Source organism: Phascolarctos cinereus, unplaced genomic scaffold, assembly GCF_003287225.1.
Source record: "Phascolarctos cinereus isolate Bilbo 61053 unplaced genomic scaffold, phaCin_HiC Scaffold_7;HRSCAF=346, whole genome shotgun sequence".
NCBI lineage: Eukaryota > Metazoa > Chordata > Mammalia > Diprotodontia > Phascolarctidae > Phascolarctos > Phascolarctos cinereus.
In genome coordinates this window covers 47,162,803-47,179,632 of record NW_027556180.1, presented here as the reverse complement: position 1 = coordinate 47,179,632, position 16,830 = coordinate 47,162,803, and the positions used below count along the sequence as shown (strand labels likewise).

The 16,830-nt window shown below is 35.5% G+C and overlaps 1 protein-coding gene across 4 annotated transcripts in view; it reads right to left on the bottom strand.

Moving 5' to 3' along the window:
* The window catches only part of HLTF (helicase like transcription factor), a 35,532-nt gene that overhangs the window by 13,754 nt on the left and 4,948 nt on the right, over positions 1 to 16,830 (bottom strand). For all 4 annotated transcript variants that reach the window (XM_078147495.1, XM_020980925.2, XM_020980924.2 and 1 more), the window contains 16 exons: positions 15,918 to 16,084; positions 13,737 to 13,870; positions 13,192 to 13,289; positions 11,752 to 11,826; positions 11,359 to 11,550; positions 10,222 to 10,311; positions 9,538 to 9,610; positions 9,240 to 9,330; positions 8,627 to 8,706; positions 8,500 to 8,544; positions 6,853 to 6,939; positions 5,277 to 5,374; positions 3,941 to 4,084; positions 3,399 to 3,537; positions 2,705 to 2,840; positions 349 to 528 (listed from right to left, as the gene is read on the bottom strand). In XM_078147495.1, the coding sequence (XP_078003621.1) occupies positions 349 to 528; positions 2,705 to 2,840; positions 3,399 to 3,537; positions 3,941 to 4,084; positions 5,277 to 5,374; positions 6,853 to 6,939; positions 8,500 to 8,544; positions 8,627 to 8,706; positions 9,240 to 9,330; positions 9,538 to 9,610; positions 10,222 to 10,311; positions 11,359 to 11,550; positions 11,752 to 11,826; positions 13,192 to 13,289; positions 13,737 to 13,870; positions 15,918 to 16,084 (1,829 nt within the window). The remainder of the gene's footprint in view (positions 1 to 348; positions 529 to 2,704; positions 2,841 to 3,398; positions 3,538 to 3,940; positions 4,085 to 5,276; positions 5,375 to 6,852; positions 6,940 to 8,499; positions 8,545 to 8,626; positions 8,707 to 9,239; positions 9,331 to 9,537; positions 9,611 to 10,221; positions 10,312 to 11,358; positions 11,551 to 11,751; positions 11,827 to 13,191; positions 13,290 to 13,736; positions 13,871 to 15,917; positions 16,085 to 16,830) is intronic.

Sequence of the window (16,830 nt, the reverse complement as noted above, 5' to 3'; positions counted from 1 at the left end):
AAGTACCTACTACGTGCCAAGCCCTGCGCTGAGCAATGCTGTATGTTTGTTTGGCTATTATCTTCACTTTCAGGTGAGGAAGGTGAGACAGTCAGAGATTAAGTGATTTGTCCAGTGCTGCACACTAAGTATCTGAGCCAGTTTGAACTCAGGTCTTCCTGACTCCAGGAACAGTACTCTAACCACTGGGATCACCTAGCTACTAGATGTTCTGGTTCATAGCATATTTCAATTATAAAAATGAAAATCACTATCATCATTTTAGTCCTTTAATATTACCATGCCCAGAAGATTTTATAAAACCTTGATGAAAAAAAATTAGCATTCTTCGAGTATGGTTTTCCATACCTGCCGATTGCAGCTCTGCCTTCATTCTTTACAGACTGGTAAATCTGTCTCTCTTCGTCAGTAAGGGTGATGTGCTGAATAAATACTTTACGCTCTGGTAACTCCAAAACAGGCCTGCCTTTAATTTTGCTTGTTTTTGTCCTTCTAAGGGTAATATTTTTAATTAGGGATTGTAAACGCCTAGGAAAGACAAAAAGAACTGCATGTACAACTCACTGCTTTCAGACACACAATTTGATAATAAAGACAAAAATATATTGCAGTTTAGTGGAAATTTATACTTAGTTTATTTCTATTTGAAGTTTTAACCAACTTGAAAGTCACAGAAGTGCTTATGAACAGAGATATCTGGTAAATTTTTTTAAAATATAAATTCATTTATTTTTAGTTTTCAACATTCACTTCCACAAGTTTTTGAGTTCCAAATTTTCACCCCATCTCCCCTTCCCCCCACCCCAAGATGTCATGCATTCTGAATATCCCTTCCCCTAGTCTGTCCTCTCTTCTATCTCTCCCCCCTTCTCTCATCCCCTTCCCCTTCTATTTTCCTGTAGGGCAGGATAGACTTCTGTACCCCATTTCCTGTATTTCTTATTTCCCAGTAGCATGTGAAAATATATTTTTTTAAACATGTTTTTACAACTTTAGGTTCCAAATTTTCTCTCTTCCTCCCTCCCTACCCACCCTCACTGAAAAGGCAAGCAACTCAATATAGGTTGTAAATGTGCAGTTACGCAAAACACTTCCATAATAGACATGTTGTGAAAAACTAACTCTCTTTCCCTTAATCCTATCCTGCCTTCCCATTTATTCTGTTCTTTCTTTTGACCTTGTCCCTCCTCATTAGTATTTACTTCTGATTACCGCCTTTCCCAATCTGCCCTCCTCCCTATCATCCCCCTGCTCTCCTGTCCCCTTCTCCCCCTATTTTCCCATAGGGTAAGACAGATTTCCATACCCAACTGAATGTGAGACATCTGGTAAATTCTTAAAAAACCAATTTATCTTATTCTCTAGGCTTGATCATTTAGGTATTTTTCTTTTTCAACTCCTTTCCTCTTTTTCTATTACTACTCTTTCTTCTTAAATTCTATTTTATTCTGGCTTTTTTCTCTCCTGTCCTCATTGCCTCCCTATGACATGTGCACCATCCTATATACATATTTTACTTTTGTAATGAGAATGCCCATCATTTTCAACATATTCTATTTGATTTGTGCCTCTAAAATCATGTAACAGTTATTATTTATACCACTCCTTTGACAAATGCTATTTGTATTGTTATGTGCATATAGACATATATTTTACCCCCAAAACTAGACCATGAATTCTTGTGAATAGAGATGATACTTAATGCTAGCATACTGTGCCTACTCAATGTCTGCAAAAAAAACAAAACAAAAAACCAATAAAATGTCTAATGACAACAACTGGCTCTATTCTCTTTTCTTATTTCACCTTCATTGTTTTCTTTTTACTACTTTTTTTCCTTCTTATCCTTTCTCCCTATTGTGATTCTTTCTTTTCTTTTCTTCAAGTAGTCACTTAGTCTCTGCTTAAAGACCTTCATTGAATGGACCTTCTCTACCTATCAAAGGTAGCTAAAGAAGGAATTATAATTATATAAACATATATAATATATAAATATAATTATAATCTCTCCTTAAATTACCCCTAAATCTGCCTCTTCAACTTCTGCCAGTTCTGCTTTCTAAGTCCACACAGAACCAGTCTTAGGTCATTTAACTTGTCCAGGGCAGTGTCCTTTGTAAAATGAAGGAGCTGAACAGACAGCCCCTCTACTCCCTTTCAGCTCCCTTTGATCCAATGATCCAACTCCTCTTCCATGTGTACAAATGACCGCACATGAGTGCATGGGATGATGTGCCAGAAGGCCATGCCCTAGAAGCAGACAATCAATCAAATGACTTCAGATGGCATTTGGGGTAGTGTGACAACCCCTTAGCTGTGTGAACACACAAAGCCATTGCAGAGAGGTTGCAAAAGGAGTCCCTATTACAGGTCTGTCAACAAACTAAAAGCCCCTAGAAAAGGCTGGAAATGAGAAGAGCTGAATGGAAAGATGGTTAGCGATCAGTAGGGGTAGGGGAAAAGGGACAGTCAAACATCCCCAAAAGAATGACTGTTAGCCCCTGGCTCAATAATCACACAGACATGAGGCAGGTAGGCGGCGCAGTGGATAGAGCACTGGCCCTGGATTCAGGAGGAACTGAGTTCAAATTCAGCCTCAGACATATAACACTTACTAGCTGTGTGACCCTGGGCAAATCACTTAACCCCACTGCCTAGCCAAAAAACCAAAACAAAACAAAATAATCACACAGACACAGCATACCGAAGTCCCCCCTCATCTCCCATCGTGACAGGACGCTGGATTGTTCGGTGCCACCATTCTCTATCAGTAAATGGCTTCAGTTTTAAAAAGGAAAGCAGTGACCACAAATCCTTTAATGAATTCTGGATTGGAGTACCTAAAAAAATTAGAATTTCTTTAATAAACTGGAACTTAAATATATTTTAAAGCCACTGCAGCAACTTCACGAGCATCTATAGAACCTCAAAGAGAACCGCTATACTTCTTACACTTTGGGCATCTCACAATTTTTAAATTATAGAACAGAGCAGGCACAAATAATAAAATCCTTACTTGAATTTCAACATGGTTCCGCATCAAAAGTGCTGTAATTAGACTAGCAAACAGAACATTTTAATCGTATTGTCTTCTATTCTCTTTTCAATCTTTTAATCAGCAGTAAAATGGCCCAAAATAAACAACAAAAGGCTAAGTACCGAGCCCTACACTTTTAAGAAAAAGTCTGTTTTTGATTCTGTAATTTTGAATTGTGATGTGCAGGCATACTACCCAACATGAGACTTCTAGGAACATATGCCAAAGCTTTGCAGGAAACAACTGTCACAGGAAGCATTTCCTACATATGCCTGAACCTTCCTATAATTTCCCACTCACTTACTTGCAAATACATTTTTAAAAGTGACTAAACTGAACTTTGATAGGTAATGCAGATTACCTGTCAGCACCCATCGTCTTTCAGCCTCCAGATCTAGTGCAGCTTTTGTTTGTTGAGCATTTGGATTCCGTATGGTATGACCTTCATCCAGAATGACTCTCAGCCACCTTATTTTGTGTAACGGACTATCCCCTCTGCTCTGAAATAAACAGAAACAGCTCAGGTCAACTATTGATATAAACTCACTGATAACGTGGGAAGGAAAAACCTATAGCAAAATACTAAGATGTTATACTGAAAATGCCAATGAAATTACTGGGCATAGCAAAATCATCCTATTTTAAGCCAAGCAGTATAATCCTTGACAGAATTTCAGTTTTGCTATTATGTTTTAAAATATAAAATTTTAAACCTGTCCTTGTAGTAAGTACAGTTTTCTAGAAGCATTAGGAAACTGCGTTATCAAAGTATTAAGTCCATTAAAAAACACTGTGCCAGATATCTCTTTATTATATTGCTATCATAAACACTTCCTCATGTAACAAAAAAGTGGAACTATTAAAATCTCTAATCCTAAATAGAACAATTTCAAGCATACTTACTCCATAATCATAAGTCAAAATATTATACGTAGTCAAAACAATATCCTGTTTTGAAAGCAAGGCAGGGTCTTTGCTGCGATCAGGGCCATAGTAAACATACAAATTCAAGTGCACATCTGATTTTATATGTTGTCCAAACTGGTCCTAAAAGAAAAAACGGTTTTAATCCGTAAGCATAATACTGATTTTACTAATTTAATACTATGCATTATATGTGAAAAAATTAACAGTGAAGAAATGATGTATCTTTTAAAAAAACCTTTAACATCTTTTAACATTACAACAGTGATTTTAAACCTTTCCCTGAATGAAGGCAGAAATCTCTCTTGTGGCAAAGACAAAAAATTAAGTACTCTGTCACTCTGTCATGGGGAAGGAAGAATTATGTTTATCTGCTCTCCAGTACCTTCACTGGCCTCCAAATTACTCAGATAATCTTTTCAGTTACATGGTTGTAGTCTCTGTATATTGTTCTTTTAGTTCTACTTATTTCACTCAAAATCAGTTTATACAAATTTCCTGTTTCTTCTCTGAATTCCTTATTTCTTAATGTATGATAATATTCCATTATATTTATGTACTACCAATTTTTTCCAGTCACTTTGCTTCTAGGTCTCCACTATCATAAAGAGTATGTTATGTTTATTTTGGTATATTCTTGCATTGTTTTGAGCTTTGACTTCCCTGGCACATATGACCAGTGGAGGAATTCAAGAGAAAATGTTTTCTTGGAAAATTCAAAACTGAAATTTTGAAAAATTGACTGAACCCCTTCACAGATCCACCAAAACTGTACATAGAGTATGCTCACATTCTAACATGTATCAATCTTCACTCTCCTTAATTTCGTTATAATGATAATAAAAATTAGCTTTTATATAGCCCTTAATATGTGCTAGGCACTATGCCAAGCTTTATAATTATCGTCTTACTTGATCTTCATGACGACCTAGGGAGGTAGGTGCTATTACCCCATTTCTCAAATGAGGAAACTGAGGCAGAAATTAAGGGACTGCCCAGGGTCACAGAACTGATAAACGTCTATGGCATCCCACAGACAATGCTTCCTTTATACTGTTTTATTTTGGCTTCTGGGAAAGAAGTATTTCACAGACTTTGTGGTGAATAGTTTACAAGCAGGTATCTTTCCTTTCTTTAATTTCTGACTTAGAATAAAGGTTGTGCTAATTTTAGCAAAACTGCTAATTACAGGTAAAAAACAAAATTGGTACTATCCTTCCAAATCATAATCAGAGGATTTCCAACCATAAGACTAAAATGACTTACAAGTTCAATGACATGCTACAGAATTTTAAGATGTAGTAATAAAACTTACAATCCAATTGCTTAAAACAGAAAGAGGACAGATGATCAACGTTGCTCTTGGTTTCGCTTCATTGTCAATTTTCTTAGAGCACTGTACTATGGTAGCTCCTGAAAGAATAACCATTAATAGGAACACAGTCCTTCATGTAGTTTAGTTATGTTAAAATCACTCAAAATTCATAAAGCAGTTTATCCTTGCTGAATCATTTGATACAATATACTCCCCATACAACCCTCATGTTATTTATCCTTATGACCAATACCAACACACTGAGAATTCCAAGCCATATGATTTAAGTCCCAGCTGATGCCTGATTCACATCATGAATTATCCAATATATACTTATAAATGGTATGTGCAAGTCACTATAGTAGGCACTAGGGGAACCAGGCATTCCAGCTGGCAATAGTATGTAAAAGAGGGTACCATAAATACTAAAAGGAAATTCTACTGCACCCATTGCTTAGCAGGATATTCAACCAAGCTAAGTTTGCCAAAAAATCAGTTCCTATTTTTCATCTGTTACGTATGACAAAATTCAATAGGTGACCTACTGGCAAAAAAAAAAAGATCCAGACTTTTAAAGTAATAATTTCATAATAAAACATCAACACAAAATATTCAGGCCATATTATGTTCATATCCCAGAGCAACAATAACAAGGAAAATCAGAACCTCTAAAATTCTTAGCAATGACTGACTCTCATTTTACACCCTTTTACAATTTCTAGCATCTACTAAAGCAGCCTCAAACTATCTAAACAATTTGAAATTTGCAAGTAACTCAGTTTTTTAAACCTTTTGGGCATTTTTATTTTTTCCAGACCTCTTCACTAAGTTACATGGTCAGTCTGTTATAGCGTAGTTGTAAATAAAGTTTAATGAAATGTTTAAGCTCTTGCTTAGGAAAGGCATTGATCCCAGCATCTGGTTATCATAATGAGCAAATTCATACACATTTACCTTATTCTCAACTTACTGGTTTTTAAAATTCATCTGACAATTAATGTCCTTACAACTTACTGTTAGCTTAACCTAATAGGACAAAGATGCCAGAAGAGGTAGCAATATAAGTACAGGAATCTAGGAGGACAGATTGAAAGGTTGGAAGTGAAGTGAGGGGCCATCTAGACCCACCTCCTGATTTCATAAATCAGGAAACAGAAGTATAAATTATTTTCCCAACGTAATACACGTTATAGACTTTAAGACAAAGTAAGGGAACCAATTAAATCAAAACTGTACTCACTTATGATTTTGTAATTTCACCAAAGGATGATTTCAAACTAAAAATCATACCCCAACATTTCTTTCATTCTTTCACTAAAATCAACAAAATTATATTCAAAATATCTTCATGGTCTTTAACAACTATTTATAGTTCTTCAGTCTGGCTTAACATTGAAAAAGGCAAATCTGTTTCTCTCAACTCAATTACAGAGCTATAGGATACCATAATTTCTGCTACACAGATATATAGATACGTAACTTGTAATTATCTATAATACATAAAAAAATTCCTCAAGTTATATCATTTCCTGACTGAACTAAAAATAGAAATTGAAGTATCAGGACTGCTGCTGACCTTTTTTCATGGCTTTCTTTTTTACCAGAGGGGCAGATGGCTCAAGTGCACATGCAAAGTCTGCATCTTCTTTGGTCTTAGAAAATCCTTAGAAGAAAAATGAAGATCGTACCATTAGTCATACTAACTTTGCAGTAGAGAACACACATAACATGAAGTCATTACTACATTCTTTCTTAGACTCTGTTAACACTACAAGGCTGGCCTACTACTCCATAGTAAGCAATCTACAATACTGTCACCCACGTCACAGAACCAGAAATAGAGAATTCTGCTCCCATGCAGATATGTAGATTGTCCTTAGACAAGCCTACTCAATTTTTGCATCAGTCATTAGCCATCTGGTAACAGCAATTTCATTTCTTCACAGAGTAAAACTTCACTAACTTGGAATGGTACTGGCAATATTTAAACTACAGAAAAGAAAAAAATTTGATATTTAAATTTTAAGTGTTCACTTTTATAGTATACAATAACATGAATTAACTAAGTTTTCAAAGGGGCAGGTAGGTGGTCCAGGCCTGGAGTCAGAAAGACATCTTCCTGAGTTCAAATCTGGCCTCAGACACTTGCCAGCTGTGTGACCCTGGGCAAGTCACTTAACCCTGTTTGCCTCAGTTCCTCATCTGTAAAATGAGCTGGAGAAGGAAATGGCAAGCCACTCCGGTATCTTTGCTAGAAAACCCCCAAAAAAGAGTCACAAAGAGGCAGACACAAATGAAATGATTGAACAGGCTGGTTGGTAAAAAGACAAACAGGCTGGCTGAGTAAGGAGACTTTAATTCTAGTTCTAGATCTACTGAATGGCTCTGGGCAAGTGACTTTTCTCAGCTCTAATTTCCTTCTGTATAAAATGAGGAAGTTGGCTAGATTCCCCTAGGACTGTACCTGTAACTTCATTGTACAGTACAAGGAATGACCAAAGAGGACACTGTCCCAAACAATTCAAATTGGCTCCTACTCTGTAAGTTATTATCTTAGTCTTTTTTTGTCACGAACTTCTTTGGCGGTCTTAGAATCCTCAGAACGTTTCTAAATGCACAAAATATACAGGATTGCAACAGAAACCAATTATGTTGAAAAAAAGATGCCATTTCCCCCACCCAAGTTTACAGATCCCCTAGGATCTGTGGACTCCATCCCAAGAACCCATCTGAGAGCTGCCTAAGGAAGAGTCTTAAGAGCAGCTGGGGGCACAGTGTAGGTAGAGCTCCAGCCTTGGAGTCAGGAGGACTTGAGTACAAATCTGGCCTCAGACACCTGACACTTACTAGCTGTGTGACCCTGGGCAAGTCACCTAACTCCGACTGCCTCACCAAAAAGCCCCCCCTCCCCCGGGACTTAACTGATTTGCCCAGGGTCACTCTCTATACACTCAATGATGTGGTCTTCTTTTCTTTCTAAAAATGTTTCGAAAGCCTCCATGCTGCCTTCTTAACCAACTTTAGCAGAATCTAAGAATTATAACTATTATAATTTGTGAGTCATTAATTTAATTTAATAAATTTAATTAATTTAATAAATCTCAACAAGAGCAAACTTGAGCTAAGTCCATGTGCAATTATCATAGATTGCAAGTCAGTGATAAAAAATTTAGTAAAATTTACTCCACTATTCTTTATTCTACTATAAGTAGAAGATACATACTTTTAATTCTGCCTTTAGTCACAGGCTGTTCCTGTCTTGGTCTGGCTGTAAAAGTAATACATAAAAAATTGTCACAATCAATTAGCATATGTGACAAAATAGTAAACCAAATAATATTTCAGGTTACCTTTTATTTTATGTGGTAATTCATTTAACTCCACCTCTTCTGAGTCACTGCTTTCAGTATACTTAACAGTGGCTTTTCTTCTAAAAAATAAATAGTTTTGCAAAAACATCAGATACATGAAAAAGTTACTAGACACTTGAGCAGCAAGTGACACATGAATTTTGTGTTAAATTTGCCATGAGCAAAGCAGGTTTATCTTACCTTCATACTTTTTAATTGATAACTAATGGGAAATAATTTTACAAAGCAAAGTTCAAAACTTGCCTTTCAATGTTGGTATCTAGCTATGTTCTGTAATAGTTAACAAGCCATTTTCCCCACCACTTAGCAAGTGAAAACGCAGAGAGTTTGGCCAGAGGCACCTTTATTCCTATTCTAGAAAACCACAATCATCTAAGTCACTATTCTAGGCTAGACTGATGATCTCATTTACGTAGGCATTCTGGCGGGGGCAGAATTGTCCCCTCCCAGTTCTCTCCATCAACACAGCAAGGTAAGTTAAGAAGATCTGGAGATACCATGTCAGCAAATTTCAGAAAAGATATCAAGTCACTTCCCAGAGAAAAGATTATGTTCTTTAAGTCATATGCAAACCCCAGTACATATTTTTTACCTTTTGGGACGGGTACTTGCAAATTCTGACTTGAAATCTTTACTTTCTTCCTTGACATTTGAAACACTGGGCTCTTCACCAGCAGTAAATTCTTTTTTTTGAAAGTAAAAGATACATATCATATGAAGCAGTGATTAAAAACAAGAAAATATATACTATATTAGAAACAAACATCAGACCATCCTTAAGAAACGCAGATCTTAACCCTCATTTTAAAGAATTATGTATCAATGGACACTAGAATTAAGCCATTAGATTGGTAATATTTAAACTATGCACTTTTGGATTAAAATTTTACCTTTACACAGTTCCTTCACTTGTTCATTGTCATCATTTTCTCCTTGTTTTGCAGATTTATCAATAATATGTTCCTAAATGAAAAGACTTTCTTTAATGATCATAACTTTCCAGAGTCTGAAGGGACTTCAGAGGATGTTTAGTTCAAGCCATATATGAAAAACAATCCCTTCTACAACCTATGCAATCCTGCCTTTCTTTGAAGGCCCCTAGTGAAGAGAACCCTACTCTACCTCCCAAGGCAGCCCATTCCACATCTGGAACATTCTTTACTGTGAGGAAGTTTTCCCTCACATCAAAACTAAATCTGCCCCTTTGAAACTTCCACCGATAGCCCTTACACTGAAGCTTCAAACAAGGGAATACTACTGTAAACTATAATACTACTGGTTCCTAAATTAAGGTAATCATAATTAACAAGTTTTTTTTTAACTTCCAAACAAACTTACAGTAATGGGCTGCTTTTTATGGCTACAAGTCATGTTTTCAACACACAGTAGCTGGTGACTAGGGCTCTGCCATGAACTGAAAGGGACAAGAATTCCTCTGAAAAATAGACAAAGGGATTTTTTTTCTCCTACAAAGCTGGACTTTTAGTGTAAAGAGTTGGAAGAGTAACTGCTTCCTAAAGAGAGACTGCTTTCCATCAACATCTCATAGAACAAAACATTTTCAAATACTCCACCTCTTTCAACTGATTAGTTTTTTCAACAGGAAGAGGCTTGCCATCATAGAAGTTGGTTAGGATTACTGCAATGGCTGCAAGAGTTTTGCCCTACAGGGAAAAAAAAAAGTCTTCATAAAGTCACATATCTAACCAGATTCTGAGTCACTGCTAGAAAGCTCATAAATATTTTTTGAGATGGTCCATGAACCCTACAGTCAAGGGACAAGAATATTGGACCAATGGTGGCTATGAAATACGATGTATGCATTACTTGTGACCCAACAATCTGACGTTCTGCAAAACGTGACTAGCACTAGAAAAATGACTCATCTGCCACCTATCACCTATAAAAAATGTAGGATGAAATGGCTCTATTACATAATGTCAAGCATCTCAGAAACGTACTATTTTAACTCTTATGTACCAAAAGGCTATTGAAACATAACTAGTTTAAATATCAAAAAATTTATTTTTAATATTCAACTCTCACATCTTAGTTACTTTTGAAACAACTTCTAATTAAAACGAGTTATTTTTTCTTTTAAGTTATTTGATTAGTACTGTTGAGAAGATAAGTTTCCCCAATGTAAGTCATTAAATATTAAGATACAAATGACATAATTTGTGATAAAAATATACAGGATACAATTTGTTGAACTTTAAAAAGTAAATCAGAGCAGAATGAGTCCAGTGATTTTTTTTTTCATATTTTCCCCAACTGTTTTGTGGCTATAGAAACATAAACAAGGATAAGAAAATCAGCATGGGGAAATACAGATCTGAGTATCCAACATGCAAATTACCTACCACAATGCTGGAGGTAGGGTATGAACATGGGACTGTCTGTAAACTGAAAATGACTTTTCTTTCAAATGTTTTACCCATTCTCTCTACTTTTAAGGGAACCTATTTAATTTGAAGCATCAAGGAAAATACAGATTTTACATGGTATAGAAACCATGAAAAGATTTTTTTCTATTAAGTAAAAAATGTATTCCTCAAATCTGGATCAATACACCTACTTCTATTTAATGAGTCTGTTTTTTAAAAAACCTATATTAACAACACTACACTTTTATTGTCTCACCCAAACCCTTCTCACTTGCCCCCCAAATGTTATTACACATTCTAGGGAGGAAAAAAAAAAACAATTACCAAACCCATATCATCAGCTAATATTCCTCCAAGAACATTCTCTGGTGGCTCCTTTTCAGAAAAATTGGTAATTGTGTTATAGTAGGAGTTATTTCTTTGTTCCCAAAATGGAGGTAGCTCTTTGCTGTTTTCACGTGAAACCATCCAAGCCAATGCTTGTTTCTGGTGTGGAAGTAATGGTGTTTCAATAGCCTACAAGTAAAAGAAGTCCTGTAAGACACAGCATATACCTTTTCTTTATTTTTCCATACAAAATAGTTGATAGATGAATAATACAATGATCATGCAGAAAAGGAAGTTGGAAATGTCCAAAATGACAAAGAACTTTATAGCACTCTTAAAACAGACCAAGCGGTTTTCAATGTTCAATGTTAAGTACTACAAACTCAATACCTCAGCTGGTTCCATTTCACGAGTTTTATCATCTTCTTTTAAGTCTTCAAACAATTTATCAAATTCTGTTTTGAGCTGCAATACACAATCACAGAAATGCACATCATTAAAGTGAAATTCAAAGTAAAATAAAAATTAAACGAGTCAGTGCCTTTAGAGTAGTTAGCTCTATGAGAAAAATGTCTGCATTAAGGACCCATGATTCATTGCTACTTAGTTTGGGAGCTTCCCACCACTAGGAAGATTTAACCCTGGGCAGAGGATTAAACTGGGGCTAAGAGAGATAAGTGACTATTCCATGGTCACAGGGATAAAAAAGCATCAGTCAGGATTTAAACTATCTTCCAAACTCCAAGTCAGGTATTCTATTCCACTCCATTACCCTTTCTCTATAAAAGACATAAATAAATAATTTGCTATTCAAAACAACACATCAATGAGATTCTCAAGTTATACATTCTCAAAACAAAGGCAATGTGGCACAGAAGCAAAAGGAGATCTGAATTAAAATCCTGGTTCTTAGTACCTACAACCTTAGGCTAACCATTTATTGTCGCTGGGTCTGTTTCCTTCTAGGTTAAAATGTGACTGGATAATCTCTAAGAGTCCTTCCAGTTCCAAATTTGAAGCTGCCACTGAGTAGCGAACCTTGATATAACAAAATTCTGGCAAGGGAATAAACTCTACCTTTCATATACTTTAAGTGTATTAGGGATCTATTTAAGTAGTTGTATTCCTGCCCAGGAGTTGAGCTATCCTGATTACCATTGAAGGCAAAGGTACATAGGCCACTGTATCTTGGCTCTCTTCCCCGCAACATACCCTCCCCTCCACTTTCCCCAACCTTTTTCTCTGGGAATTCAAATTAGATTAATACTATCACTGCTTCGTATCCATCAGCTCCCACGTGGCTCCACTCAATAACCCGATGATTACTCAGATCAAAACATTCTTGGATGGATACTACTCTCATATATGTCTACTCACTATTAAAATTTAAGCAGCTTGAGGGTAGACATCATTTCACTTTTGCACTTAGAACAGTGCTTGGCATATAATAAACATTTAATTAAATTTTTTGATCCATTCACTAGATGGTAAGGGGCAGAAAGGAGGAAAGGGCATGCCAATGCAAAGAACACTAAATTAGTTTGTATATGGACACCAAAATATCATACCAGGTTATTTAGAACAGATAACAATATAAGACTCTTATTCACATAATCTACGTGTTTATGCTCTAAGTTTAGGTGGTGCATTCATAGGAATTAATCTTAAGAAAATATTTATGTTCTAGTCCAGTAACACAAATAGCAGAAAGTAATGGTGGAAATGGTTAAGAGGTAGGCACTGGTAAAAATGCCAAGGCCAACCAAAGCTAATGATAGGAGAACAGACTCTAATTCAAGGCAAAAGAACCCAAAAGAAAAAGAAGCAAACCTGTTCAGTTGTCATTTGCACAGCCGCATGAATAGGTACACTATAACTTGGTCCAGCTCGTTCAGAATTCCAAGCACTATCAAAATTAAATCCTGAACCTGTGTCCCACAAAACAATCCAAGTTAGTAAATACAAAGATATTAACTTTAAATACACAAATAAAAACATTTTAAAACTTACACATTTGTCTAAAAAATCTTCTGGACAAAAAAATGTTTAAAGCTAACCACAAAGACTACTTTACATTATTCAAAGCAAACCTCTGAACAAATAAAAAGCCCTCCTCTAACAACTCCTTGAAGGCTGACACTTCATATTTATGATTCATAAAAGCACATATTTAATAAAATCCCAGTCATCTCTATAAAGAGACAGAACAAAAAGTTCAAATTTTGACACTTCAGCAGATAGATACTAAACCCTTACTGAACTCAAAAAGCAAGAAAACAGGGAGACAAAACAAAATGACTCCCCCCAAAATAGGCTTATAATACTAAACAACATGACAAATTTAATATATCAATATAATAAAGTCTTGAACTTACTTTTTGGTGGAGGCCCCAACTTAAATCCATGTTTCTTCAACTGATCTAAAACTGCTTTTCTATTTTCTTCTTTCCCCCAAAAACTCATCTGAACAGGCATAGTAAAAGCATTGCTTGCTCCATAATGGACCACCCTACAAAGATTTGGAAAAAGAAAATGAGGGATATGGGAAATCCTTTATTTTTTGTTAGCTTTTTTTTCCACAAAAGTATTAAAACTACTAAATATCTTTATTAAATTAAGCCTTTACATTATAGAGGGAAAGAGAATGAAGAGCTACTATAATAAAAATCCCTCATCTGCCTCAACTTTCATTCCTACAAACATTGCACCTAAGAATTAAGCAGGGAAAATGCAAAATAGGAGCTGAAAAAAGGAGGGGGGAAAAAAATCAATAGAAAATAAAAGAATAGGTTAGTTAAGAACCAGAATGTTAGAACAGATAAGATAGTGCAGTAAGATAATTTCTGTAATAATGCAGTTTGGAATATAACTTTAGACTGAACAGTGATTACAAAATTATTATATAATTGGACAGTACAGCAACTTAAAAGAGGTGAGAAATCTACCCTGCTAGAAGAATTGGAACATGAGAGATAAGGAAGGATCTGAACAAATAAGAAGGTATATAACTGACTGAAGCTGATCCTGCATGATTTCCAGAACTAAGCATTGACAGGATAACGATTCTTCCCACTAGCAACACAAATTCCTTCCCATTTCTTCCTTATACTTCAGGTACACAGAGAACATGACAAGCAAGGTGAGGAGCTAAGGATTAAGACTCATAATTAAACAGGCTCTATTTCTTTGTCAGAAATACCCAAGAATCCAAGATATTACTACATACTACCCTATTTCTGAGGAACTTAAACAGGGCAAGTTTCTAAAAAATATTAAGTCTTCATATTATTTATTACTTCCATCTTGGGAGGAAAAAAACTTATTACAAAGAAAGGGTCAGCAGCTCATTCACAGGATCAAATGAAATTTATATAATGCTTTGCAAACCTTAAGGTATAATATAAATCTGAGTTACTACTGACAGCATTATTACTATTACAGTACCAAAGCAAGGTACAACATCAAGCTTTTAAAACTGCCAAGCATGCTACTTAAAAGAACTTAGAAATAAAATTTCTTTTTCTAACTTACATATCCAAAGGTGGATTATATAGTGCCATTTCATCATCCTCTAGTTATTCTACATACACATTGAGAATGAAATAAGGGATAGAGGCCGTACTTTCTGGATTTATTTCAGAGCAACCAGCAGAGCACTACACTTATTATGGACTGCTCAGCTGCTGCTTTTGCATCTGTTGCCTTCAACAGCAACTTTTAAAAGGCACTGAAAACTTTTAAGCTGTTCCTAAGTCAGAAAAAAGTAATCCAAAGAAACACTGCTTTGTTGTTCTGGTTACAAGATTTCTATGGAACAAATAATTAGAATTATCAATGAACATTTACTAAGCCCCTACTACATACATACAAATGTTTACCATGCTAAGCAATGACAAAACTGAGTTAAGTGGTCTCTACTTTTAAGAAGCTTACAAACAAAAGGTGGGACAAAATAAATAAAAATACAAGTAGTATATGGTTAGTGTCAAATGAATGATACAGATAGCAAATACTATCCAAAGCAAGTGGATTCTTTACATCCAAAGCTGTACTTAAAGCATGTCAATGCTATCTCCAAAGGAGTGAAGAAACTTCCATATAAATGTGAATATTAATATGGTCATCAGATGGAGAGAGTAAAGTTAAAGCATAAACTGAACTGTTCCTATTTCTTTTTCCTGCCATCAGTTAACAACTACTCTCAAGCTGTACTACCTCTTCCCACATACTACCCCAAACACCTAAAATACAGTCTTCTAATTCCCCATTACCTACAAAAATACACAGAATTACAAGAAAATAAAAAGGCATGAAGATGATGTGCCAAGAACAGAGACAAATTCTCAGCTGTCTGATCTGTTCATGAACATTCCACTTGCTGAAACTTCTTGAGACACTTTCATGGCTGATCTTCAACCACAACACTAGCTATGATAAAAAGGTGGTTAGTGCTTTATAGACTTAAGAAAAGATGACTGATTACCAATAAGCAAAATAATGACAACTCTAGAACTAGCCTAAAGGTATTTATAAAATTCTCCAAACCAAATTCTTACCCTTCAACTTGGGCCAGTTTGTTGTCCATGATGTAGGCCAAAGGGGCTGCAAGTTCTTTCTTTATGTGACCCACCTGATTTCCATTGACATTATTTACTTTCACTGCATTCTTGTCATATGGATTATTAGGTTCTCTTTGAAGTGCCACCATTTCATTATTATTAACCTAATAAAATATTAAACATAAGTGACACGCTTAGTTGATAATACCTTCCTTTAAATTGTACTGCTCAAAGCCTACAGTATAGTACCCAGGATATTTTTTCTGGGGTTTCAGACTAAGGTTGTTGAAGATGGTATCTTCTCTCTCCCTCTCTCTCTCTCTCTCTCTCTCTCTCTCCTCTTATACAATGTGGTAAACTCTATTTTATGTTACTGTCCTTACTTTTTATACCTGAAAAAGCTAGTGCTTTTTTTATCTTAATTTTGTAGTTAACACTTTGTCCTGAAATTTCTAAAATACAGTCCTATTTTGCTAAGATTAAATTAACCATGGCACACAGCTTAAAATTTTGTCACAATAGCTATAATTCTTGGAATTTTTTCAAATGCCAATTTCATCTTTATTAGTTCATCAGCGCTGCTTTTTCTGCTTTCATTTTTGCAAAGTGGCCATTATAAATGCATACTTGAGTTGAAAAACAAAAACAGTCCACATTGTTGGCAGCTTATAAATGCCAGAATGAGTCTATATGATTAAGCAGAAGCAAGAGCTTAAAGAAACACATTACATATGGTTTGCTAGTAAGAAAAGACAGGAACTCATATATAGAACAGAGGAAATAGGTACCTCTATTAGAGGTAGATAAAGTCCGAAAGCAAAGAGTGAGAGGAAATGCATAGACAAAGAAGCACAGTAAGACTTAAAAGAACACAAAAGCAGAGCTAGAAAGACATTTAAATGGGACAGGA